Source organism: Citrus sinensis, chromosome 3 (assembly GCF_022201045.2).
Source record: "Citrus sinensis cultivar Valencia sweet orange chromosome 3, DVS_A1.0, whole genome shotgun sequence".
In the NCBI taxonomy this organism is placed as follows: Eukaryota; Viridiplantae; Streptophyta; class Magnoliopsida; order Sapindales; family Rutaceae; genus Citrus; species Citrus sinensis.
Genome location: NC_068558.1, coordinates 24,029,764 through 24,055,299, shown reverse-complemented (window position 1 = coordinate 24,055,299; position 25,536 = coordinate 24,029,764). Strand labels below are relative to the sequence as shown.

The following is a 25,536-nucleotide window of genomic DNA, read 5'->3' as shown; positions in this document are numbered from 1 at the left end:
AAAGAGTTGAAGTTTTCTTCTTAGTTACTCTACAACATACTATTGAGAGAAGTAAAATTAGGTGAGAAGACAATGTTGTTTAGGATTGGACAGAAAAATATTTGACTCTTAATGGAGGAGTTTGCCTTGGTAACATGATTGAATTGCAATCCATTATATGAGCCCAATACTGAAAATAGTAACGATGGTGAGAGAATAGTTGATGAGTTCTTAGATGGAAATTGTGCAATCATAACAAAATAAATTCGTGAAAAGTTTGTGAATGCTAATTCAAATGATGACATAATAGACTTGCCATGTCATACTTTGTAAAGTCGATATTACTTGGAAAGGAGAATAAAAATTATATAAATGAAACTAATGTACTCCTTGTGGATAATTTTAATGAGTTTAATGAATATCCATGGGGATGCTCTTCTTTCAAGATGACCATTGAGAGTTTGAGAAAAGACATTACAAACCGTGTGGCTAAGTATAAGAAGATGTCGAATACGCATTGTAAATATCAAGGGGCAACATATAATGTCCATCGATTCTAGAGATGGCAAAACCCCGGGCCGGGTCCGGGTATTGCCATGACCGGACCCTGCCCGGATGCAACCGGTCCGGGTCCCGGTCCGGGCCGGGTTTTAATCCGGGTACCCGAATTTTATAATTTTTAATATTTTATGTGTGTATATTTTTTATTTTTTGGTAATTTTATAAGTTTTAAATTTATTTCAATAAAATTTGACATGACAATATAAACTTTAAGTGTTTAAAACATTATATATGTATAATAAATAAGTCAAATAAATATAAAATATTTAAAATAATATATATTTTATAATTTTTTTTAATAAAATCCGGGTTCCGGGTTTATCATGTGATGCCCAAGACCGACCCGGGTTCATACCCGGGCCGGGTATTACCCGGCCCACAACGCCCGGGTATGGTCCGGGTCCGGGTCCGGACCAGGCGGGTATTTTTGCCACCTCTAATCGATTCCCTCACGACTTTCTGGTAACAAAACTAAACTAGTTAATATATGTAGATGATGAGAATTTCAATGAATAGTGGCTGAAGTACACTAGTGGAGTTGCAATTAAACATCAAATACATGATGGATTTTAATTTTTTGAAGATTGTCTATGCATTCCACAAAGATCACTAAGAGAAGACATCATTCAAGAGCTACATGCTGGAGGATTAGGAGGTCATATGGGACGAGACAAAACCATTTCCTCAGTAGAAACTCAATAGTTCTAGCAATATCTCAAACTTGATGTCTAGAAATTTGTCAAACGTTGTTATAGGTGTTAGACTGCAAAAGGAAAAATTCAAAATACCAAGTTATAAATGCCACTTCCTATTTTTAATGCACCTTGAGAAGACTTGTCTATGGATTTCATTTCGGGATTACCACGAACACAGAAAGCTTCGAATTCAATCTTTGTTGTAGTAGATCGTTTTTCTAAAATGGCTTATTTTAGTCCATACAAGAAAACTTCAGACGCTACCTGTATTGCTCAACTATTTTTTTTTTTCAAGAAGTTATCAGTGTACATGGGTTGCCAAAGACGAGAGTTTCTTATTACAATAACAAATTTCTTAGTCATTGTTTGCGTACTTTATTGAAAAGACTTGATATAACTTTATAATTTAGTAACACTTGACATTCCTAAACAAATGGACAGACTGAAGTTATTAATCGCACACTGGGTAATATCTTGTGATGTTTGATTAAAGAAAACCCAAGACAATGGGAGAATGTTTTATCGCAAGCTAAATTTACCAACAACAATATGCCTAATCATTCTACTGGTAAATCTCCATTTGAAGTTGTTTACATTCATTCTCCATTGCACACTTTAAATTTGGTTCATTTACCAAAACCACCTGGAATGAGCATCATTGTTGATCATCTAATCGATAATGTGATCAACGTATATGGAGAGGTCAAAAGAAGCTGCAAGGATCTACCGCAAAATATAAGGCCATGACTAACAAGCATGAAAGGTTCAAGTCGTATAAAGTGGGTGATTATGTCATGGTATATTTACACAAAACTAACTTTTTATTTATAGTAGAAATCATTCTTATATTTAATTTCTCTATGTCGGTCATTATTTGTATCTATTTATGTTTAACGTTTTTATTTCCTTAAACTTTTAATATCTCTCTTTTTCTCATTTCCTTTCGTCACCGAGAAAGAAAACTTATTCTTAATTCGGATGAGTCTTATTCTTTAATTCTAGTTTAATTTGGATGAAAAACTTTAACTTTTTATACAAAATCACGCAAAGTCCCTAATCCTTAATAGAATTTGATGCCACTACTAAAAACATTTCACCATCGTCGTCATCTCTCAAGAATTTTTTAATTGTATTTACTAATTTACATAAGCATCCTCTAAACTAAATTTCTGGATCCATCAATGATTGTGGTGGTTTCAAATGCATAAACAACTGATTCATTTTGAGGTGCTTATTAAAAGTGTATCCTCTGGTTTGGTGTGTGGTTCATGCTGTCATAATGGAACATTTGTGTGGAAATGTCTTTCTATTTCATTTTTATGGATTTGAGCTTTTCTAACTTCTTGTCAATTTCTCTGGCCGTTGAAAAGTGGACTACATTTGTTGCAATCATTATGTATTTTAGCAATTCTGTTTGAGAAACTTCTTGATTTTAGATGTTTGGGATGCTTAATATATATTTGGGAAATTATCATTCGTATACCATATAGATACTTTGTTATTAAAAATAATACAACACTTTGAGGGTGTATCAATTGTCCACCCTAAGTTGACAAAATGTATCTACCGTCCACCAAATCATTACTTGCTGTTTAAATAGGATAACACCAGAGGGGTAATTTGATCTTTTCATATGATACAAGTGATAATTTAAGGGTATACAAGTGATAATAAAAGAATTTAAGGGTATACGAGTGATATTTTTCAAGGGTAAAATCGTCAATTCACTATAATTCCGTTAACTTTCAAACGGCAACTAACGGTTTGGTGGTCGGTAGATAGTTTTTGTAAATTTAGGGTGGACGATTGATACACCCTCAAAGTATTGTAGTATTTTTGATAACATAGCATTTATAGGGTATACGAATGATAGTATCCCTATATATTTTTTTCAAGTACCCTATTCTAGCAATATTTCTTTGTGTTTAATTGATTGGATGCATGCTAAAAATGATTGTGATGGATCGAAAATTGGTAAACAGTGGAGTAAAATTTGTGTGAAAGTTTTATCAACCACTTAAAAGAAATTTATGTAACATGAGATTGTAATAAGAGTTCAGTTTATGAAATCAGAGAAAGACAAAGAGATGAGATTTGGTAAATTGTGGTGTGCATTTCGAGTAGTAGACAGATCATTTATATACTTCTTTTTCTTTTAAAATTTCTTTATAAGACTTTAAAAGTGGAGAACAGTTCTTTGCTAAAAGTAGAGAATGTCAATTTTGTGTTCTCCACTTTTCTTATCATTAAAATGTATTTTTCTTAATTTTATTATTACAAAATATAAAATAGTCATTAAAAAGTAATACTGGACACACTTAGATAATGTTTACTTTTTGGATTGGAGTGAGAATCCTGAGGAGTGGGAATCCTAAGATTGAGAGTGTAGAGTGGGAATCCTAAGATTGAGAGTGTAGAGTGGGAGTGAGAGTATGTTGTTTACTTGCACTAAAATGGAAGCATGGAATGGAGATCAGAATCCAATTTATGTGTTTACTTTGTCTTGGATTGAGAGTAAATAGTTTCAAATTACAATTTTATCCTTATTTAAAGAATTATAGTTTTTAATTACAAAGTTAATAAAAATATATATTTAGTGAATAAACATTTATTTTATTATATTTGTAAATTTATAATAATTATTAATATTCTCAATTATGAACATCACAATTTTTTATTAATTTTAATTTTAATTATATAAATTAAAAATTATTGATAAGGGCAATATAAATGAAATATTTTTACTATTAACATAGTATGAAATTAATATTTTCTTAGAATAAACTATTTATTAGTATTAATTATTAATATTAAATAAATATAATACTATTCTTTTTAAATAAATATAATAATATTATATTTTCAAATAAAGATGGTATATAGTAATATTACTAATTCTCTATTAGTAAAATAATATTATTTTAAAGTAAATTAAACTTAGAATCAAACCCAATTATTATTTAGTTAAATTAATAATATTATTTAAATATTTATTAAATATAATTATAGTAAATTTAATAAAAAGAAGAGTAAATATAAAATGAAACATTATTTTATTTTATTTAATATAATTATATTAAATTTATTATTTATTAATATAATATTATTGATTACAAAATTAATATTTTCTTAGAATAAACTATTTATTATTATTAATTATTAATATTAAACAAATATAGTACTATTATTTTTAAAATAAATATAATAATATTATATTATTAAATAAAGATAGCATATAGTAATTTTTATTAATTCTTTATTAATATAATAATATTATTTTAAAGTAATTTCAACTTATAATCAATGTAAATTATTATTTAGTTAAATATAATAATATTATTTAAATAAAGATAATATTATTTATTTTATTTTATTAAATATAAAATATTAAATTACATTAAATTAAATTAAAAAAAGTAAAAAATGAAGAGGTGGGAGTGGATTTCCACTCCCACCTTTTCCCATGGGAGTCCCACTCCCACTCTCCACTCCAAAAATGAGTGGAGTCCACGGAGTGAGATTCCTAATCCTTTCTCAATTTATTAAAGTAAAGTAAACACTAGAGTGAAAAGAATCCATACTCCTCACTCCCACTTCAGAAAGTAAACACAGCCTTAAATATAAATTTTGGCACAAGTGAATTTAAAACTTGTTGAAATCAAACTGAACCGGCCCAGTATTATCCAATTCAACGGTTCAATTCGGTTCACTGGTTTCTTTAGCCACCCGTCAATATTTTGACAGTCAATCGGTAGCCCAACAAAGCGGCGGGCTTATGGGCTTACAAATATACACGCAGGGCCCACAAAAGAGCGATAAAAAGAATTTAATACGTGGCAGACACTCAACGCCCGCTCTATTTTTGCCTTTTTCCGCTTCGCTTTATTTAATCTTTAAATCTAACGGTTGGATAATTCTTTCCATTTTCTAATTCAATTGAAAATTTGAAAAAAAATCAGAACTTACCATCATCTTCATCAACAAATGCGAAACTTTTTCTACGTAACGCAGATTTGAGAATGATTAGGGTTTAAATTTAGTGATAATGACAACGAGTAGTAATGCGGTGGCGATAGTTCCCTGTTCGTCTTTCACTTGTCTTTGCAGAAGCGCAAGCAAATTGTACGGTGAAGTAAAAGTTTCCGGTTTAGGTTTTGGCGTTGAGAGAGCGTTTGTGAGGGTTTCAAATCCTTGTTGCTCTAGAAGGACACATGTCGCCACCCTAAGATATAGACTGAACGCGATTGATACTCGCATTGTGGAAAACGCCCAAACTACGGCCACTGCCACTGTTGAAATCCCCGTCTCTTGCTATCAGGTCGCTTCTTAATTCTCTGTTTTGTACATTGATTTAATATTTGCTTAAAAGTTTTTTTGAATAGTTTGTTTCGATTAATTGGAGAATTAGTAGTGTGTTTGTGTGGCGCTTTTGGCATCATTGTGAGTGTTTTTTCAAAGAAGCACTTCTTTAGTGCTTTTCGAGCGTGATTCAATAGCAAGCGGTTTTACTCAAATGCTTCCTAAAAAAGTGATCGCAAACACACTGATAACCTCAGCTTGATCAGAATGGTTTAGTTGGGCTGATCATGCAATTTCATTGTGTGCGTGCTTTTTTTTTTTTATAAATTTTAATTTTCAAAGTATTTGAAGTGTTCGTTGGCTGTGATTGTCATGTATTCATTTGATTGTCGTCCTTTCAAAGAAGTTGTTGCTGAGTAAATTGTATCGTTAATTAGAGAGGCCTAGGATAATGTGCGCCTAAGTTGCGTCTTGCTATGATTATGTGTTGCTTGGCTCTGTCCTTTCTATCTGTGATCTTGTTTATAGGGTTCCCTTGTTATTTTGTAGTGTAGTTTTGGGGAGTGTGTTTGTTTTTGTCAAAAGTGCTTTCAAATAAGCAAAAGTACTTTTTGTCTGAAAATGTTTGACTGTTTGGTTGAAATAGATAAAGGTGTTTTGTGAGGGAAACACACTCGGAGGGGCTCTTAGAGAAGCAACTACTTGGTACTTTTGTAGAAGACGAATATTATTAGATAGAAGAAATAACTCTTAAAATGCTGTTAGAAATACACTTATTTGGTGCTTTTTGAAATATCCCTTTTTTTATTTATTTTGAATAGAAAAGAGATCTTCAAGAAAAGAGATCTTCATGAAAGCATTGATTGCAAAAGCCCTTCCAGATGACGCTTAATTTCTCCAATTAAACTTAATCTCATAGCTCCCCTTTTTCCCATTTTATTTTGGTGCAACTATTAAAGCCAAGGGTAAAAAATGTCCCAAAGTTTAAATGTGAAGGCTTGAACTTAACTCATCATCCTATAACTGATTGTTGGATTTGTTAGGGGAGTTTCTTTTTCTTGTCAAGAGAGTTTGCTGCTGTTGAGGATGTAATGTAGGCCTGCTTCAGTATTTTTGATATTATAGTTGATGCACAATCAAAATGATGGGGCAACTGTAATTGGACTTGGTGGAGCAACTTGTAGAATTGCACAGTAATTAATTGCAGATGATACTGTACTGCATAGTGATGCAAACATTGACTTTAGTAGTGCAGTGAAATGCAAATTAGAAAGTACTTCGTTGCATTTTCAAGGTAACAGATACAAGTGATTGTGAAATTCAGGGAGAACAAGGAAGGAGAACTCAAAGAAGGAAAGTAAGCAACATCTTGTTAGACCAATAAAACTTATGTTAGGGGCAAGGGCATTTTAGTAATTTTATTAATTAGGGTTTGGGTATAAATAAGAGATTAAAGAGTTATTTAGGGTTTATGTTGAGTTTTGTTTGGTAGTAGGAACCATTAGGAGTTTTGGGAGAAATTGACCTACCTCTCGAATTGTAGGTTAGGATTGTTGTTTTCTTTTGATTTAATCAATAAAAACCAGCCCTAATTTAGCCCTAAGTCCTATCAAAGTGGTATCAGAGCAAAAATCCTAGGACAATAGCAGCAAAGAAAGTGGACGCGCTTCAAGAAAAATTGGAAGCGGAGATTGGATTGCTCAAGGCCACCATTGACGAGCGATTTAATAACGTTCAACAAAAATTTTCATCCCTTGAAGCCATGTTGCTAAAATTGATGGAACTCCACCTCAACCCACCTCCAGCAACATCGATGGGCCATGGTGGTGTGGCAGGAGAAGGATCCGTTGGTACGGAACACGTGGTAGGCAACGACGCAAGAATCAGGGTGATTGGGCTGGGCGACTCGGGTGCGTTTTGGGGTGAGGCATGACCTGGGCAGGCTGGATTTGGGTCCGAGCAGTGCGGATTTGGGTCTAGACAGGCTGGATTTGGGGGTGATCGATCGGGAGGAGGGATTTCTGGTGAGAGGGGGAGCGGTTATGACCGGAATGCGATTGGGCAAGGAGAATTTTGGGCTAGGTCTTCGGGATTGGCGGAAACGGGAGTAGATTTAGGAGGTTGGAGACCTCTAATGGCGCATAATTGGGCGGGGCTGACTCAATTTGGGGCAGATTCTAGGGTAAGGAAATTGAAAATGCCTATTTTCGAAGGCGAGGATGCCTATGGATGGGTGTATAGGGTAGAGCGCTATTTCGCCATCAATGGACTCTCAGAAAGTGAAAAAACTGATGGCGGCGGCGTTATGTTTGGAGGGAAAGGCCCTTGTGTGGTTTCAATGGCGAGAACAACGACAACCATTAAGGTCATGGGGTGAATTTAAGAATCGGCTGTTGGAGAGGTTTCGGGCCACTCAAGAGGGAGATCTTCATGAACAGTTTTTTGCTCTGACCCAGGAGAGAACGGTTATGGAGTATAGGTAGAAGTTTGAGTTGCTATTAGGGCGTCTAGGGGGACTTCCAGAGGTGGTATTGGAAGGGAATTTTATGAAGGGACTGAAGCCAGAAATCCGAGCCTCGCTACGCTTGCTAAGGCCGAGAGGGTTAGGAGGGTCAATGGAGTTGTCACAAATGATTGAGGATAAGAACATAGTAGAATGGGTTAATAAGAGCAATTCAGTCGATTTTTCATATCGAAACAGCACACCATTGGTAGGACAGAAAACCCAGACTTTAGGGTTTCAGCGAGAGATGCAAAGCACGCCACCAAGAGGCCAGAAAATGCAAATGATGGGGTTACAGAGAGATTCCCAAAGGGATCGGGTCAGTGTGGCACAACCGGGGGTGACTTTCAAATGCCTCACGGAGACAGAGATTCAGGATAAGAGGGCGAAGGGTTGTGTTTTCGATGCGATGAGAAATTTTCACCGGGGCATCGATGTAGGGATAAATCACTACAAGTCCTGACTGTGTGTGATGAGGAGGACGGCGAGGAAGAAGCCAAGGAAGAAGAGGCAGTAGTTTCCTAGATTTCACCTTGAGAACAAGGCATCTTTTTGGGAGGGGAGTAATGTTAGACCAATAAAAGTTATGTTAGGGGCAAGGGCAGTTTAGTAATTTTATTAATTTGGATTCGGGTATAAATAAGAGATTAAAGAGTTATTTAGGGTTTATGTTGAATTTTGTCTGGTATTAGGAACCATTAGGAGTTTTAGGAGACATTGACCTACCTCTCGAATTATAGGTCAGGATTGTTGTTTTCTTTTGATTTAATCAATAAAAATCAGCTCTAATTAAGCCCCAAGCCCTATCACATCTTCAATAACTTTTGAAAATAATCACAAATACAGTCATTCTATTTGATGAACTGTAGTTTTTTTTTTTTAATAAATATACAGATATGTTATACACTTAAGATTTGCTTACTCTATTGTGGCTAGATTTCCTAAAATCAATAGGACTAGAAATCTTTATTAACATTTCTTTGAATCATCTGAAGACCTTATAACTTAGACTTGGCTCTTAGAAAAATCTACCCTAATAAAATATAGATTAGGAAATATCTCTATGCTAATGAAGTTTGTTAGCCTCCTAATATTTGCTGTTAAGCATGATGTTTTCAAGCAAACTAAGTGTATATTTTGAAGTATCTCACTATATCATCTATCATAGGGCTAAAATTCTCAGGAGAATAGGAAGAGAATGCATGTTGGGTGCACTCATGAATTTAAACTGAAAGTGTTGTGCTGCAAGGAGTGTCTAAGCGAGATTTTTTGGTGTTTGCTTTAGCCATGATGGAGTGTGCACTGTGCAGGGTTGGAGATCCTACGTCCTAAATGGGGGATATTTATGGGGAGTTTTGTCTACCCTTTGGGAGAATTTCTTTCTTATTGAGGTAGAGATGGTGAGGGCAAAACAAACCCTTCTCCTATATATTGCAATCTTAAAACCAATTACCTTTTAAAATGTTCTTCCCAGGCTCCATTTTAATTTTATTGAGTTGGCAAAGAGCTTTTTCGATTTTGTTGGGGTTGTGAAATCATCAGGAAAGAAGCATTTATAGTTAAGAGCCTTGTGCACGGATTATCAATTTTCTTTTCGGCGGTTTGAGAACTTATTTACCAGTTTTCTAAACTTACAGATTATTGGCGTTCCTAATCAAGCTGAGAAAGATGAGATAGTCAAGTCAGTTATGGATTTGAAAAGGGCTGAGATTGAAGAAGGGTACACAATGGATGCTGTTATGTCACGCCAGGTAAGGACTTGAGTATAATTATTCTGTGGTTGGCATGATTCTTAAGGTTCTCTCCTGGATAAAGCAAGGACAGAGATGTCTTAAAGAGTAGCTTTTAGATTATGATATTCTTTTGTTGGCTTGCAGGACGTTCTGATGGATGTAAGAGACAAGCTTCTTTTTGAACCTGAATATGCTGGTAACATAAGGGAAAACATTCCTCCTAAACCTTCCCTGAAAATCCAATGGGCCTGGTTGCCTGCTGCTCTTTGCCTCCTTCAAGAGGTTTAACTTTGCTTGCTCCTTTTACTTGACTTTTTCTGCAAATTTCTACTGGTTTAGCAGCATTATAATCTTTGTGGAAAATTCATTTGCAAAAATTTAGCTGCTACGATGCAGTCTAGCATCTAACCCTCCGGATGGTTGCTGATTAAACTTTTCAGCTTCCACATGATCCATGTCTATTACTTGTCTTCGAATTGGAATGTTTTCTTGTCATTCATGGTGTCATGAAAACATTTTACTATCATTTCTGGATTTGGAAGATGGATCTGATGGTCCTTAGATTTCTCTGGTCCAGGTTGGAGAAGAGAAGCTTGTGCTGGACATTGGCCGGGCAGCTCTTCAGCATCCAAATGCTAAGCCATATGTTCATGATTTTCTTCTTTCGATGGCGCTAGCTGAGGTAAGATGAATTAGCAAAGAGGTCAGGAACTTGTACCAGTTATGTGCAGTTTGTTATGCCTCCTTTTCTTATCTTAGGTGCTTTCTTGAAGTGTGCAATTGCAAAAGTCGCTTTTGAGAAGAACAAGGTGTCACAAGGATTTGAAGCTCTTGCACGTGCTCAGTGTCTTCTCAGAAGTAAGGTTTCTCTTGGGAACATGCCACTATTATCTCAGGTAATTCTCATATCCTTTCTGTCCTTTTGACCTTTTTACTTTTTACAAAATTAGTATGCTTATTCAGTCGACAACAATCCCATTTTCCTACTTGCTTATGGGGACACTTTTCTTCCTGAAGCAATTGGTGCCAACTTTTTGTTTCACAAAGATTAACATAAAATTTTAGGTCATTCGTGGGGATTCAGCTAATGGTGAATGATGTAAATTTTTTCTGAAAATGGTTCTAGATATTTGTAGAAATGATAGTTTCTGTTTTCAAATAAGCATTCTACGTCATGCCATGTGGTTACCTGGTAAGTTACTCTGTACTTATATTTGTTTACCCTCACTTTAGATAGAAGAATCTTTGGAAGAGCTTGCTCCTGCATGCACATTGGAATTATTAGGCATGCCCCACTCGCCTGAAAATGCTGAACGGAGAAGAGGAGCAATTGCAGCTCTGCGTGAATTAATCAGACAGGGCCTTGACGTGGAAACTTCATGCCGAGTCCAAGATTGGCCGTGTTTCTTGAGCCGAGCTCTAAATAGGTTGATGGCTGCAGAAGTAGTTGATCTTCTTCCCTGGGATGATTTGGCCATTACAAGGAAGAACAAAAAATCACTCGAGTCACAGAATCAAAGGGTTGTAATTGATTTCAATTGTTTCTACATTGCATTGATAGCTCATGTTGCTCTTGGGTTTTCGAGCAGGCAAATTGAGTTGGTAATTCCTTTTTGCTGATTGGCTACCAGATTTTACTTCTCTTTTTTGTGTGTGTGTGTTTCTGCTTGTCCGAATACCTCTCTGTTTGATTGTCTGAGCTGTGTGATGATTGTTTTATTTTTCTATGTTCTCATTTTTATGATTCTGTTCTGTAGATTAGCAAGGCAAAGACTATATGTGACTGCTTGATAGCATCTGAAAGTATTGATTTAAAATTTGAGGAAGCTTTTTGCTTGTTCCTTCTTGGACAGGTACATTGTTCATTCTCCTCCCTTTCACACACACTAATGTTGTTTCATTAACATACTTTATTTTTCTTTACAGCATTTCCTTAACCTATTAGATTGGAAATTTATATGCTTGCCTTAGGGTACAGAGGCAGAGGCTGTTGAAAAGCTTCAGCAGCTTGAATTAAATTCAAATCCTGCTATGAGAAGCTCATTCTCTGGGAAGGAGAAAAAGGAGATTTCTGGTGCAAAGCCATCAGTGGTATGTGACATATTATGCATTTAAAACTTTATAAGGAGTATTGAGTGAACAAATTCTTTTACGCGATACATTTTGTTCTTTGATGATCAGTTAGACATCCATTTGACACTTCTTAGGTGGACACCTTAATTGTGGTTTTTTCTAAGCATACCTCAGTGGCTCATCATTGCCTGTTCAGAGTATAGTTAGACATTGAACATTATATGTGTTTACTTAGGTATGAAGAGGTTTAGTCCAAATCATTTGCATTTGGAATATAGACTGATGAATGGCAGTTTAAGGGGTATATGTGAAGATATCCATTGTAGAGAACCAATAGTTTCTTGACTCCATTTATGACCTCAATATGCTCTCCCCTTCTCTAGCTGCCCGTTAAGCTTGGAACTTGTTTACCGTCTTCTTGCTTCTTGTTTTCCATTGATGAGATCCCCGTGCTTACGCAACTCAGAGTAATAAATAGAAAGAGGCCTTCAATTGAGAGATCTAGTCCATATGATTACACTAATTTGGTCCAAGTTAACTTATGCTTCTATTGTTTGTGTTTTCTTATTTTATCAGGTCGTAAAGAAAAGAAAATGGTTGGTTTAGGGTTTGAGTTCACTGGACTATAGTCTCAATCATTGCCACTTCACACTGTTGCACTGTGGACTTCATGTGTGTCTTCAAGATTGATACTCTCTCTTACCACACTGCTTGCTTAACTTGACCAGGAAATGTGGCTCAAAGATGCTGTGCTTTCAGTATTTCCAGACACACAAGATTGTTCTCCATCTTTGGTCAGTTTGATGTGCCAGAGTAGATAACAGCTGCAGATTTTAAAGCAAATATTAACAAATGTATGCCTCTGCAGGTGAATTTCTTCAAGGGTGAAAAGAAAACTCCTGCGATCAAGAAATGTAAAGGACCCCCACAAACTCCACTTACTATGAGCCAAAGACCGCTGTCCTCTGCTCTTGCATCAGATGGGAGAGATTTTGAGGACTCTCACACATCCATTAAGTCTTCTAGACATCTTGGTTCTGCAGTTAAGCAGTTGACTCCAACTGATCTGCAAAGCCCATTGGTAGCGAGCAAGAACAGCAATGGCAATAATGTTAGTCCATCATCTGCTCAATTGGAAAGGGGTCTTGGGCTGCAGCGTAGTAAAGTTTGGGAAAGTTGGTTAGCAGGGAGAAATGGTATTGAAAGGATAGCTTTTGCTGCTGTATTAGGGTGCATCATGTTTTTGGCCGTTAAGCTATCAGGCATTAGGTCAAATAGTGTGAGAAATTTGTCTTCCAGTCAACAAAATATGCAAATGAGTTCCTTTGTCCGGACTACAGATTCTTCCCTTGATGACAGTCTAGGGCGTACTTGCATCAAGAGACATGGCGTTGCTAGCAGACTTACTGAGCTCATTAAAATGGTTAAGCTGCTATTCAGGAATACCTCAGACACTTTGTACTCACAAAGTTCTTGCCTTCCCGCTAGTCTATCAACATCTAATATAGCAGTAACCCAGAGGCCAATGCCTCTGGAAGAAGCTGAAGCCCTTGTTAAGCAATGGCAAGCTATTAAAGCTGAAGCTCTGGGGCCTAACCATGAAGTTCATAGCCTCTCTGAAGCCCTTGACGAATCAATGCTTGTACAGGTGAAACATATGAAGTTGTTTTAACATCTATCTATTTACGTGCTGTATCATAACTAACATTATCTAACCTTGCCATGAGACAAATACAAAATATTGTCTGTTGTGCAATTGGCTGTAGAATTATACCATATATTCTAATGTTAATCCAATGACGAACCAAACATCAGGAGTTCAAATCCCCTTGGCGCCACCTACTTGAGTACATCCCACAATGGTGGATCATAGGGAAAAAGTACTTGGACGTTATTTTGCAGAGTCCTAGCGTGAAAATTTTAATTATGGTCTGACCCTTGGTTCATGTCCTTCGTTAATTGAAGTCAAAGATGCAATCTTTGAGAAATCTCATGGACATACATGATTTTATTATTATTTTTTGGTTCTGCACTATTGTGAATTGTCTAGAAATTCAATGAGAGGTTGAACATTTTCCAGATTCCAATCAATGAGGCATAACTAATTTTTGAACTGCATGAAGTGGGTGTCATATTGTTACATTAATATACTAGCTTTATCTTTGATGCTGTGTGAATGCTGTGTGAAGCTGAGTGCCAGCACTTCATTACTACTGATCTTGCCATTCTGTTTATGTATCTGGTTCACAGTGGGAAGCTTTGGCTGATGCAGCAAAGGCCAGGTCTTGTTATTGGAGATTTGTTTTGCTTCAATTGACCATCGTCCAAGCTGATATAATATCACATGGAGGAGTTGGGGAGATTGCAGAAATTGAGGCTGTCTTAGAGGAAGCAGCAGAGCTTGTTGATGAATCTCAGCCCAAGAATCCAAATTACTACAGGTAGGTCAAACCAACATCTTCGTGCATTTGATTAGCACAAAATTTTCAGTTCATTTATTTAAAAAAAAAAAAAAGGATTGCAGAAAATCTTGATTTTGCTCAAGTTTTTATCTGCCCTTTTGTATTATGGAATAGAGTCCTCCATTTCATTTTGTTGGTTCTGATTTTGAGGAAAACGTAGTGGAATTTGAACACTAGAGTGAGAGTGCAATTAGCAGGCTTAGTTTAACTTAACCTTGTGTTTTGTTGCAGCTCCTATAAAATCCGCTATGTCCTGAGAAAGAAAGATGACGGAACTTGGAGATTTTGTAAAGGTGATATTCAAACGCCATCTTGAAATTTAGCCATGACACTGATATTCTGCTGACTCCATTCCATCATTTCAAATATGGGGGCACGATCAATTGTGTCATGCTTGGTGATTATTTGATCAGGGAATTCTTTTGAGTCTTTTTTTAGGAATGACTGATTGATGACCATCTGCTCAGGTGCTTAGGTAGGAAACTAGAAGTGGTATGTTAGCACAGTTCTAAAAAGTAAATTTAGATAGTTTTTATTTGACCACAATCAGAATCTGTCTTGAATTTCTACTCATGCTGGGCTCGGAGATTACATTTGATCCTTTATGAAAAGTATTTTCTTGTGCAGTTGACTATTATCTATTTATTTATTTGTTATTTTCTTTTTTACTTTTTTAGAACATACACCGACACAAGCCGCTGTCAGGCGGCTTGCCTGATGGGTCATGAAATAATGCAGTTGCCTTCTTTCCAGAATTTCTTTTTGGAAAATTGAACTCAAGCTTCTTGTAATGAAGTAAATTATTGACTTATTTCGGCAGGTGTAATAACAGATATTTTAAATTTTTTATTTTAAATAATAATTATTAATTGAGTGGTTGATATTTTTTATAAAATTTAAGTAAATTAATTATATTTTTTCGTCAATTAATTAATAAAAAACACATCATTCAAGATAAAAAATTTAAAGTGTAGTAATATTTAATGTTCGAAATGTTCGAAACCCCTAGCCATTATCTTCTTAGGCATATTGTTTGCTTTTTTACATTTAGACTTTAGTTAAAAAATTAAAATGTCTTGGAATAATTTTTTTCTCCGGTGCTCGGCTGCATATTTACGTCCTGTGAGCTGCGTAACTGCGTAACATTTGCAACATATTAAAAACGATGTTGTTAATTATAAGAAATTAGAATTATTATTAATGAGAAAAAAATTGTGACGACCATAAGTAACAATGATGGAAATTGGAACGAATAGAGCATGGGAGTCAAAAGTTGGACGCGGTATGGTAGGTCCCACGGGTATATTCCATTCGGATCCAAGTAAAGGTCGACAGACCCGCAAATATTCGGACACTCCATTTACAAGTTTTTATTTATTTTATTATTATTATTATTTTTCTTTAAAAAAAGGGGTCAAAGAAAGAGAATTAAGGCGTGCGTTCTTCTGAGAATCTTTTTCTTCAATATATTTTGGGAAAAAAGAGAGAGACGAACTCGAGGGAGAAAATCAGCGAATCAGATTAAAGTGAAGTGAATCAAATGGCTCGCCAAGCCTTGGCCAAGCTGATCGGCTCGATCGGATCTCGCAGACCGTCTACTGCTTCTTCCGTTTCACATTACAGATTATCATCGTCGGCGGCGCCGGCGGCCCACTCTCGAAATTATGGGTCGTCGGCGGCGGCGTCTCATCCGGCAGTTTTCGTCGACAAAAACACTCGAGTTATATGCCAAGGCATCACCGGAAAAAACGGCACGTTCCACACCGAACAAGCCATCGAATACGGCACCAAAATGGTAGTTACTATTATTATTACTATTTTGCTTTCCTTTTTTTGTTATTTCCATTTTTTACCTTCAATTGAACGTTGACTTATGTGTTCTCGAAACGGTGGCGTCTTTTATAGGTGGGTGGCGTGACGCCGAAGAAGGGTGGGACTGAGCACTTGGGACTTCCTGTATTCAACTCGGTTGCTGAAGCTAAGGCTGAAACGAAGGCTAATGCTTCTGTCATTTATGTTCCTCCGCCATTTGCTGCTGCTGCTATCATGGAGGCTATGGAGGCTGAGTTGGATCTTGTCGTCTGTATCACCGAAGGAATCCCTCAACATGATATGGTAATTAATTTTACTAGGGTTAACATTTTACTAGTTGCTTTTTTAAACTTCATAATGAAGCTTACTCGAAATTGGCGTTGAACTTCACTTAGGGTATGTTTGTGATAACTGTTATGCTTTTGCTTAATTCGGAAAACACAGCAGCTAAAGTATTTCCTAAACATCTACTTTTATGATTAATGATACAAAATTACGTTAATCAGAAAGAGATGGATGGTGTTAAGTTGTTAACCTTGTTATTGGATGCTGGATGACTATGTTTGTTTATTCTGATCAATACGTAATCCATTCTTGTGCTCTATTGGTAGTGTGAAAGTGAGGTTGACTCGAATATCTGTAAATTTCAGGTGCGAGTGAAAGCTGCTCTAAACAGGCAATCTAAAACTCGGCTGATTGGTCCCAACTGCCCTGGTATCATCAAACCTGGAGAATGTAAGATTGGCATTATGCCTGGGTATATTCACAAACCTGGGCGGGTTGGAATTGTTTCTCGATCTGGTACCTTGACCTACGAAGCAGTAAGTCTCTATTTTCCATGTAACTGGGATTGTGTTGAATGTTCATTATTCTGTGATTCTTTGGAATGGATAATGCATGTATTGTACAGTGATGTGTTTGTTGGTTTAGTTTATTATTCCTCAGACTTGGTGAGATACGGTAGCATTGATTAGTGATGATGCTATAAAATTACTATTGCTGCTATAAAATTACTATTGCAGTTGCTTGTTTGTTTGGGTGTTTATAGGCAATCACTTTTTTCCATGTATGTGCTTCCGTTTGTATGCTTGTGTATATTAGTGGAAACACTGTTTATGCAATGGTGTACATTTCCATCCCAAAACTCTGTAACCTGGCTGGAATAGTGCCATTTTTTTAGACTAGACCTTACAAGACCACTGGCCTCGGACTTGAACACCAGACTGGTCCTGTTTCGAATGGGACTCCTGTGGTTATGAAGTCAAACCTGACTACCTGCTTAGGTTTTTGTTGGCATTATGTGCTGGTGACCTCCGTTGTGGACTTGCTGTCAAGGTGGCTTACAGGGACCCTGTGACATCAGTGTTTGACAGCCCATCCTGTTAGGATGCCACGTTGTGTATTGCCAAGCCCTTCAGGGCAACCCATAGCGTGTGTGGACACGGGGCTCTATGAGAGCAGATCCCTTTGTAAATAATAAGAGTTCGTACTTAAATGAATTTTGGCTATAAGTAAAAAGATAGCTAACAAAGATAACTACTGGAAGAGGATGAGATTTAAAAACCTGCTTAGGTTTTTGTTGGCATTATGTGCTGGTGACCTCCGTTGTGGACTTGCTGTCAAGGTGGCTTACAGGGACCCTGTGACATCAGTGTTTGACAGCCCATCCTGTTAGGATGCCACGTTGTGTATCGCCAAGCCCTTCAGGGCAACCCATAGCGTTTGTGGACACGGGGCTCTATGAGAGCAGATCCCTTTGTAAATAATAAGAGTTCGTACTTAAATGAATTTTGGCTATAATTAAAAAGATAGCTAACAAAGATAACTACTGGAAGAGGATGAGATTTAAAATTAAGTTGATGAATTTGAAGTGCTAATGATGTATCATGCTTATATATGTAATTACTAATTTTGACATTTTCTTTTAAATTGGAATAGAAAACCAATGTGATATCAGTTTCTTTGGATAGGTAATAGAAACATGTTATTGAAATATGGAAAAAGAGAAAGTTAGGTAAGCAAAACAGTAGTCAACATGGGAATGAGAAAAAGCCCCTGTACAAAAAATCGTGTATTTTTCATTACAATTTATATTAACTTAAATGCGTTTTACTGGTCTCGGACTTTCAAGTTTCATCTTCATTGTTAACCTTAATTCTTAAAATGTTAATATCATGAATACAAATCCTTAGAGGAAAAAAAAAAGAAATATTAATTACAATTGTCTGTTTAGGATGCTAATCATCTTGTACATGTACTTGTGAATGATTTGAATATACATGCTGTTCTGTTTATTGTGCTTGCATATGTTATAGGACTCTTAGAATACTGTTTAGAATATATGTACCTATCTTCAACATGATTATCATTTATATTATATTTTTTTATTTTTAATCACACATGTAGTTCGATCATTGAACCATGGGTTGAATTTTTGAGCTGTTTGCCTTCACCATATTCCCCAAAATGATTGATGTTCATTCCTAGTCCAATAACCATTTTTTTATGTCTATTTATTTTAGTGCTTCATCATTCTTTGATACAATTATTTTACAGGTTTTTCAAACAACTGTAGTTGGCCTTGGACAATCAACCTGTGTAGGTGTAGGTGGGGATCCTTTTAATGGGACAAACTTTGTTGATTGCCTTGAAAAGTTCCTAGTTGATCCCCAGACAGAAGGTAAATTGTTCTTTGAATTGTTCACATGCTCACTTTGTTTATTGGGAAAAAGACTATGGAAGGAATTGATGCTAGGAATGTTTGCTTGCTCATTTGAACATGCAACGAAACAATTAGGGTGTGTTTGGCATGCCACATTACATGCAATGCAATCCCTTGTTTGGTAAATCTTCCTGTTTACATTATGGTGTATTACAATGTACTATAATGTAAACAGTGCTACATTTAAACAAATTTGAGGGGAGGATCGGGTTTGTGTAATGTGGCACTGTTTGCATTATTTTTTTTTTAAAATTCTTTAATTAAATTAATAAGAACTAGCTAAAAACATATAATATTAAATAAAATTAAAAAATACAAATATGCTGCTGTCTATACTGATGAACTGCCGCCGACAGTTCAACAGCGGTTGGCCACATAACATCGTGTTTTGCACTAAAATTTGGTACCATTAGAATCCTCATTATTGGGGTATAGCAATGGTGCAGTTATTACCAACACAAAAGCTTTCGTTTGCTGTAAAGTTACAGTAAAAATTTTGAAAACCATAACTTTTATCGTGGATCTACTGCAAATGAAAATTCCCTTGTCAGAAATAGTAGCATCATTGGGTAGTCCCGACAATTAGGATCCAAAATATAGTTCAAATGACCTGGCCAGCAGTGAAAATTGTTTATTTTATATAAATATTTAAATTGTTAATTGAATATAAATTAATAATAAAATATAAATGAATCTTAAATTATTAATTTAATATAAAGATTAAAATAAAAATATTATTTTATATAATGCAATCCATACAACTCTAAACATAGTACTGCATTACAGCTTAATACAATACAATGTAAGATCATGCTTTAGTTGATGGTTTAATTTTTCTTGGATGAAAGATCTATTGGAAGTGGAAGTTTTGAATCAGTAAATCAAAGGCCAAAAAATTTTATTTTTATTCTAGAGAACACATGAGAATTTAGAAGCAGTAGCTGAGGACAAGCACTATAAGTTGGAATGTGTTTTCATAGTATGGTGTTGTAAATGCAACTCAGTAAAATTTGAGGCTTTAAGCAATAATTCTGAACTGGGATTTTTTTATTTTCATTTAAGAGAAATCAATTATGTCTCTTTGAGTAATTTATGTATTTGAATCTATACTCTTTTGTACTGTGAAATGTTTCAATTTGATTACTTGTTCCCTTTTTCTGTCACTAAATCCCCGCATAAGTCTATTTCCTATGACCAATTATTGTTAGAAACTTATTAGGAGTTCTCTTCCAGTAGAGAATGAATGATTTCATTTTTTATTTTTATTTTTACCTTAGCATTTCATATTCTCATTTTTGCTTTCCAGCAGTTAATTTATTATTGAAAAGATCATTGTAAACAATCCAAGCTTTTTTGATAATGAGTAAGAGAACTTGGTAAATAATTATAATACCATTTCAACAAGAGCAATGATTAATTAAAGAAATTAAAAAAAGTAATAGGCCAATAAAAAAATAATAGACCAATAGATCTAAAAATTGATTGCAATTGTAATGGGAAAAGATCTATTAGTATTTCATTTTGCTACATCTGTGCTTTCTTTATGAAGCTTTATATGGGGAGAGAGAGAAAAGTATTCAATCATGTTGCAATGTGATGAGTGTGACCAGGTAAATTATGTTGGCAATATTCTAAATGTGATGCCGTATGCCATTCAGGTATTATTCTTATAGGAGAGATCGGTGGGACTGCAGAAGAGGATGCCGCTGCCTTGATAAAGGTGAAACTTGATAAGAAATCATGATCTATACAGAACCTGAGCAATCTTATGCTTTGAATACTCATTTTTTAATATCTGGCTTTAATCATGGCCAAGAGGAATTGGTTAATATTTTCTAGTTAATAATTGAATTCATTTAGAACTTATATAAGTTTATCAATATAGGTTTTGTGTGCACATCTCTCTGGACTCAGCTTTTATATCAGTTGTCTTTAACTTACATGATTGAAACACCTTGCTGGTGCCAGAGTTCAATTAACATCTCATTGTCAATAACTTAACAGCATCTTTTATAAATATTACTAAAGGAGCTCATAATAGGCGCATGCCTCATTGCTTTCAGGGAGAGGTTTGATTGATTTTCTATGACCTTGGTAAAAGATATTTTTCTTAGCTTATATGACTATTATAAATCCTCAAATATTTTGTTGCTGTATGTGCATGGGAGTGTAAACTGATTCTTATTAAATCAAACAGGAAAGTGGGACTGAGAAGCCCGTTGTTGCTTTTATTGCGGGACTAACAGCTCCCCCTGGCCGCCGTATGGGTCATGCTGGAGGTACAATATTTTGAATGAACTTTAAATATGACATACCTATTTTTTATTACTTTGACACCATTATAATTCTATCTGGCATGCCCGTATTGTGTTTGAAGCATTTGTGATCTGCTACTCTTTAGCATTCTACTGTTTATGAAATTCATTATCCAATAGATGAATGATACATAACAATTGAGAATGAAGCTGGGACTTAACTGTTGGTCCCTAACAGCATTGTTCTCTTTAGTCTTCTTCCTCACAAGATAAATGATTGAACTTACTTTTCTCTTTTCTTCGTTGCATCTGCACATACAGCTATCGTCTCTGGTGGGAAGGGCACGGCTCAAGACAAAATTAAGACCCTCAGGGAAGCCGGAGTGACAGTGGTAGAGTCTCCCGCAAAAATTGGCTCTGCTATGCTTGAGGTTTTCAAGCAACGTGGCCTGGCAAGTTAGTTTTGATAAAAGAAACACTAGAGTTCTATACAGCTTTTTTGCACAATGTCAAAAAATTGTGCTTCTCAACATTTTTATTTTGAAATTGATTTTGATTCTGGTAGAGTTCTTGGAAATTCAAAGTTTTCCCCCCATTCAGCACCTAACGGGAATTGATTATACAATTAATAAAGCTTTTTTCATGTGTCTTTTGTCCTGGGATTCTTATTTTTATGTAGTGCTTTTTCTTTTTTTCTTTTTTCCAGTGAATGAAAAAAAGCCCTTTTTGGCTTTTGCCATCACCCAATCATCTCTATTTCCAACACCAGAAATTTCTGCAGTTGTTGAAGATCCTTTTGTTGGCTAGACCCCATCCTTATTTAGCTTATTAGTTCTTTTTGGCTTTTGCCCAAGCAATCTCGGCATCTGAGCTGTTGCTTAGGCATTGCACAATTGCCAATCGATAATCATAAAACAAAAAGCTGACAGTCAAACGGTAAACTCACCCATACCATTGCCAGGTATGGAAGAGCCAAGCGCAAGATTTTTGTTGCAGATCATACCTAAAAAATATAACAAAGCTTTAATCTTTTTGACTGAATCAGCCGATTTAGTCCTAAGAGCTTAGGGCAGGTCAGGCCGCAATAATCCCTCGATTTATTATTATTATCATTTCCTCTTTTGTTTTTCATATATACGATCATCTCAATTCTTGCCTCGCAAAAAAGGAAAATTTATCTACAAAGCCAATGTCATCGCCGAAAGAACGCTCATCATTCACCCGTCACTACTCACCGTATCATTCGAGTAAATTTGCAAAACTCAGTTATCCAGGGCGGATCATTCCCTGCCACCCTGATAGTCCGATATTGGACATTACTCACTTGGATTTTTCTACACTGGATCGAACCAAGGGAGGCCTATCTGAAGACCTACTTATGACCATGCCATACAAGCCGAACACAACTCCCATCCTCGAAATCAAAAGATAAATGGGACCGCTGGGAAGAAAGATGGAACAAACTTAAACCTGTATTACATTCACTGTAACAAAATAGTTCTACAATGAATCATATTTCATTCATTCAGTTACACAAGTACAATTACTTATGTGCAAAACTGCAGGTCCTTGGATCATTATTCATACACAGTTCTTACTAATAACCATAAACTTTACCCCCTCCACCACCCGACATCAATCTTTAGGAGGTGCAGTTATCCTGATACATCTCCACAGGCAGAACATTAACATCATTTTCAAATGTTTACATCAATATCTTCAAACATCAGCAGCCCTTGGAGGTAGTTCTGCCTCTGAAGCAGCACTTGGTTTGGTACGTTTAGCTTCGTAATCTTTTACAGCAGCCTTGATAGCATCTTCAGCAAGCATGCTGCAATGCAGTTTAACAGGTGGTAGAGAAAGATGTTTTGCAATTTCCCTGCAACACCACTTAAAAAGTTAGGACGTGAGAGCATAATTTCACATGCTGAGACCTAAAACAATTCTTAGGTTTGTCGTTCTAAAGCAAATTTGGTTTAGGTCTCAGATCACTAAACTATAGACGATCTTTAAAACCATATCTAGAATAAGACAACAAACAAGAAAAGACAGATAGTCAGCAAAAGGAGAAAAGCATTCTAGGACAAGCAGCGGATCCATAATAGCACTGGCGAAGAGACACCCCAAACTAGTAAAAGAAAATCATTTCTTCTATCCCTCAAAAGCCTTTGCTTTTGAGTGAAATAACGCACAAAAAATATTAACACCCATTTAAACTCATCCCTGCCAAGCCATAAAGCACTTTACAACAAGCATGTACTTGCAGAAAAATGATACTTCTTTGTAGTATATTTAATATTTGCCTAAAATTCACAGCTAGTCTCAGCTAGTCTCGACAATCCACAGTATGGCAGATATCAGGTCAACAACTGATATTCCAATAAGAGTCTGGAATTTTGAATCGCCTGAATAAACACCAAACATATGGGAAACAAGAAAAAAGGTTGATAAAGAAATCATGCCACGGTAAAGAGAAAAGGGTCAAATAATCACCAAGAAGAAGCTAAAAGAGAACATAAACCAAAGCTGCCAAGACATGAAAACAACTGCTACTAACACAAATGAAAATCCGATGGCAATACCGAGATAAAAGAACTTACGTGTTTTTAATGGACAAGACTTCCTGCATCTGCTTCCCTTTCACCCATTCCGTTGCTGAAACATTGGAAACCCCATATAAATTAGTAAATCCTCGCAGCAGGTAATTCATTCAACAACATATAAAAGTCTCAAAAAAAGAAAAAACAAAATGCCATGATGCAAGTGACACAACAAAAGAATATCGATGTAACCCAAAAAAAAATCAAATTGAACATCTGGGCTACAAAATTTCATAATTTATCAAAAGAACCCTAATTTATCCTAAACAAATTAACCCTTTTACAGAAGCAAATAATCACATGCGTACCAACAGAAGATGAAGCGATGGCCGAGCCACAGCCAAAGGTCTTGAAGCAGGCGTCGACGATCTGACCAGTCTCTTCATCGACCTTAATCTGCAGCTTCATCACATCGCCACAAGCCGGCGCGCCGACGAGCCCAGTACCGACTGTGGCATCGTTCTTCTCGAAGGACCCGACGTTTCGCGGGTTATTATAGTGGTCGATGACGTTCTCGTGGTACAATCGCGGCATCGCCGCCACTTGCACGGGTCGCGGCGCCGCCACCGCCGCTGCTGTAGCTTGCCTTAACAGTCTCTTTGAACCCAATCGCAACATTTTTACTTCAGTTTTTTGTGGGTTTCGGATTTGGTTGAAGAGAGCGGTGCCTCGGCTATTTAAAAGTTTGTTTGAGGAAACGTGGACGGTAGAGATGGCCCTAGATTGCTTTGAATATAACAGGTGTTAAAATTACTTGCGAGATTACTGGATTAGGATGAATTTTGGTCAAGGTCGGTTTTGATCGCACGTCGTGGCTTAAACGATGCCGTATTACCTACGGCCCCACCCAACTATGACACAATGCCCCTCCTAGAATTCATTAATATATAATTACGTAACTAAAAAATAAAATTTTACAAAAATTCATTTTATATTTAAAATGGCTGAGTAATAGTGTGAGAGCAGAACTATCTTTATTACCTTACCAAACATATTACATACATTGGAAGAAAAAATTTTAAAATACATCTGAAGTACTATGTTAGCTATACAAAAAATAAATAATATCATGACATGTGTGTATTTATTTTGAAAAACTATTATAGAAGTGGTGGTTGTATTAAATTCAATTACACATGTTATGCATGTATCAATTGATTATAATACATCTGAGATATTTTAGAATTTCTCCATTAGAAGAACTGGCAAGTTAACCATTAGTTTTTCGTAATATTTCACAACCTTTTTTTACTATTCATTATATTTTCAGTTGTTCGGTTAAATTTAACAACTCTTTCTCAACTAATAATTGTTACCCTATCATATAACGGAATCGTAGCTATCATTAAATGATGAAAAACTTAAGATTTTAGATAGTATTAAGATTTTATAGTGCAATAAACCTAAGGATTAGGACAATTTTAAGTGTGAAGTATGCTTTATGGATTAAATTTTGGGACATAAAAGGCCCCCAGAATGTGTAAAGGATGACTTTGTGCAATCGACATAAAGATGTTAAGGACTGAAAGTATGTTGACAAAATGGGGTTTGGTTCTTTTGGAAACAGGAAGGCGGAGATGGACACCATAGGACACAATTGAATTGAGTTAATGGTTTTTCCCAAAAAAATATTTACAATGATCTATCTAACTGTTTAAAATTAAGTATTTATATACATGTAAGTATATGTGTCCTAATACAACTATATATATAATAATCAACTTAATAAATATTAAGGAAACATTCAAATATATATTCAAATCTATTCTCATTACCTAAATTCAGCTCTACTTAAATTTCGACAAAAACAAAATTAGTATAGCTTTTATTTTAAGTGACTTA

The 25,536-nt window shown here is 35.7% G+C and overlaps 3 protein-coding genes across 6 annotated transcripts; 2 read left to right on the top strand and 1 right to left on the bottom strand.

Annotated features, from left to right (window-relative positions):
• The first annotated feature begins 5,140 nt into the window (after positions 1–5,140).
• On the top strand, positions 5,141–15,909 carry LOC102611361 (plastid division protein CDP1, chloroplastic). Of its 4 annotated transcripts, XM_025093512.2 has the most exons (15): positions 5,141–5,553; positions 9,348–9,437; positions 9,675–9,788; positions 9,915–10,052; positions 10,348–10,452; positions 10,544–10,666; positions 11,004–11,372; positions 11,528–11,623; positions 11,742–11,861; positions 12,572–12,637; positions 12,712–13,491; positions 14,094–14,284; positions 14,537–14,598; positions 14,983–15,632; positions 15,717–15,909. In XM_025093512.2, the coding sequence occupies exons 1-14, from the start codon at positions 5,281–5,283 to the stop codon at positions 15,021–15,023; spliced, it is 2,568 nt and encodes an 855-aa protein (XP_024949280.2). In that variant the 5' UTR covers positions 5,141–5,280; the 3' UTR covers positions 15,024–15,632; positions 15,717–15,909. The 4 variants fall into 4 exon arrangements, with proteins under 4 accessions (XP_024949280.2, XP_052292102.1, XP_024949281.2 ...); XM_052436142.1 differs by lacking the exon at positions 14,983–15,632 and having other exon boundaries at positions 5,142–5,553; XM_025093513.2 differs by lacking the exon at positions 9,348–9,437 and having other exon boundaries at positions 5,143–5,553.
• LOC102611057 (succinate--CoA ligase [ADP-forming] subunit alpha, mitochondrial) lies at positions 15,846–21,746 on the top strand. Its single transcript, XM_006493361.4, has 7 exons — positions 15,846–16,100; positions 16,211–16,420; positions 16,768–16,938; positions 18,674–18,797; positions 20,498–20,559; positions 21,037–21,118; positions 21,416–21,746. The coding sequence occupies exons 1-7, from the start codon at positions 15,846–15,848 to the stop codon at positions 21,553–21,555; spliced, it is 1,044 nt and encodes a 347-aa protein (XP_006493424.2). The 3' UTR covers positions 21,556–21,746.
• An 802-nt stretch (positions 21,747–22,548) lies between these two features.
• On the bottom strand, positions 22,549–24,359 carry LOC102610757 (iron-sulfur cluster assembly protein 1-like). The gene is made up of 3 exons (XM_006493360.4): positions 24,003–24,359; positions 23,695–23,749; positions 22,549–22,973 (listed from the first exon to the last, which is right to left on the bottom strand). The coding sequence occupies exons 1-3, from the start codon at positions 24,310–24,312 to the stop codon at positions 22,814–22,816; spliced, it is 525 nt and encodes a 174-aa protein (XP_006493423.2). The 5' UTR covers positions 24,313–24,359; the 3' UTR covers positions 22,549–22,813.
• Positions 24,360–25,536: the final 1,177 nt, after the last annotated feature.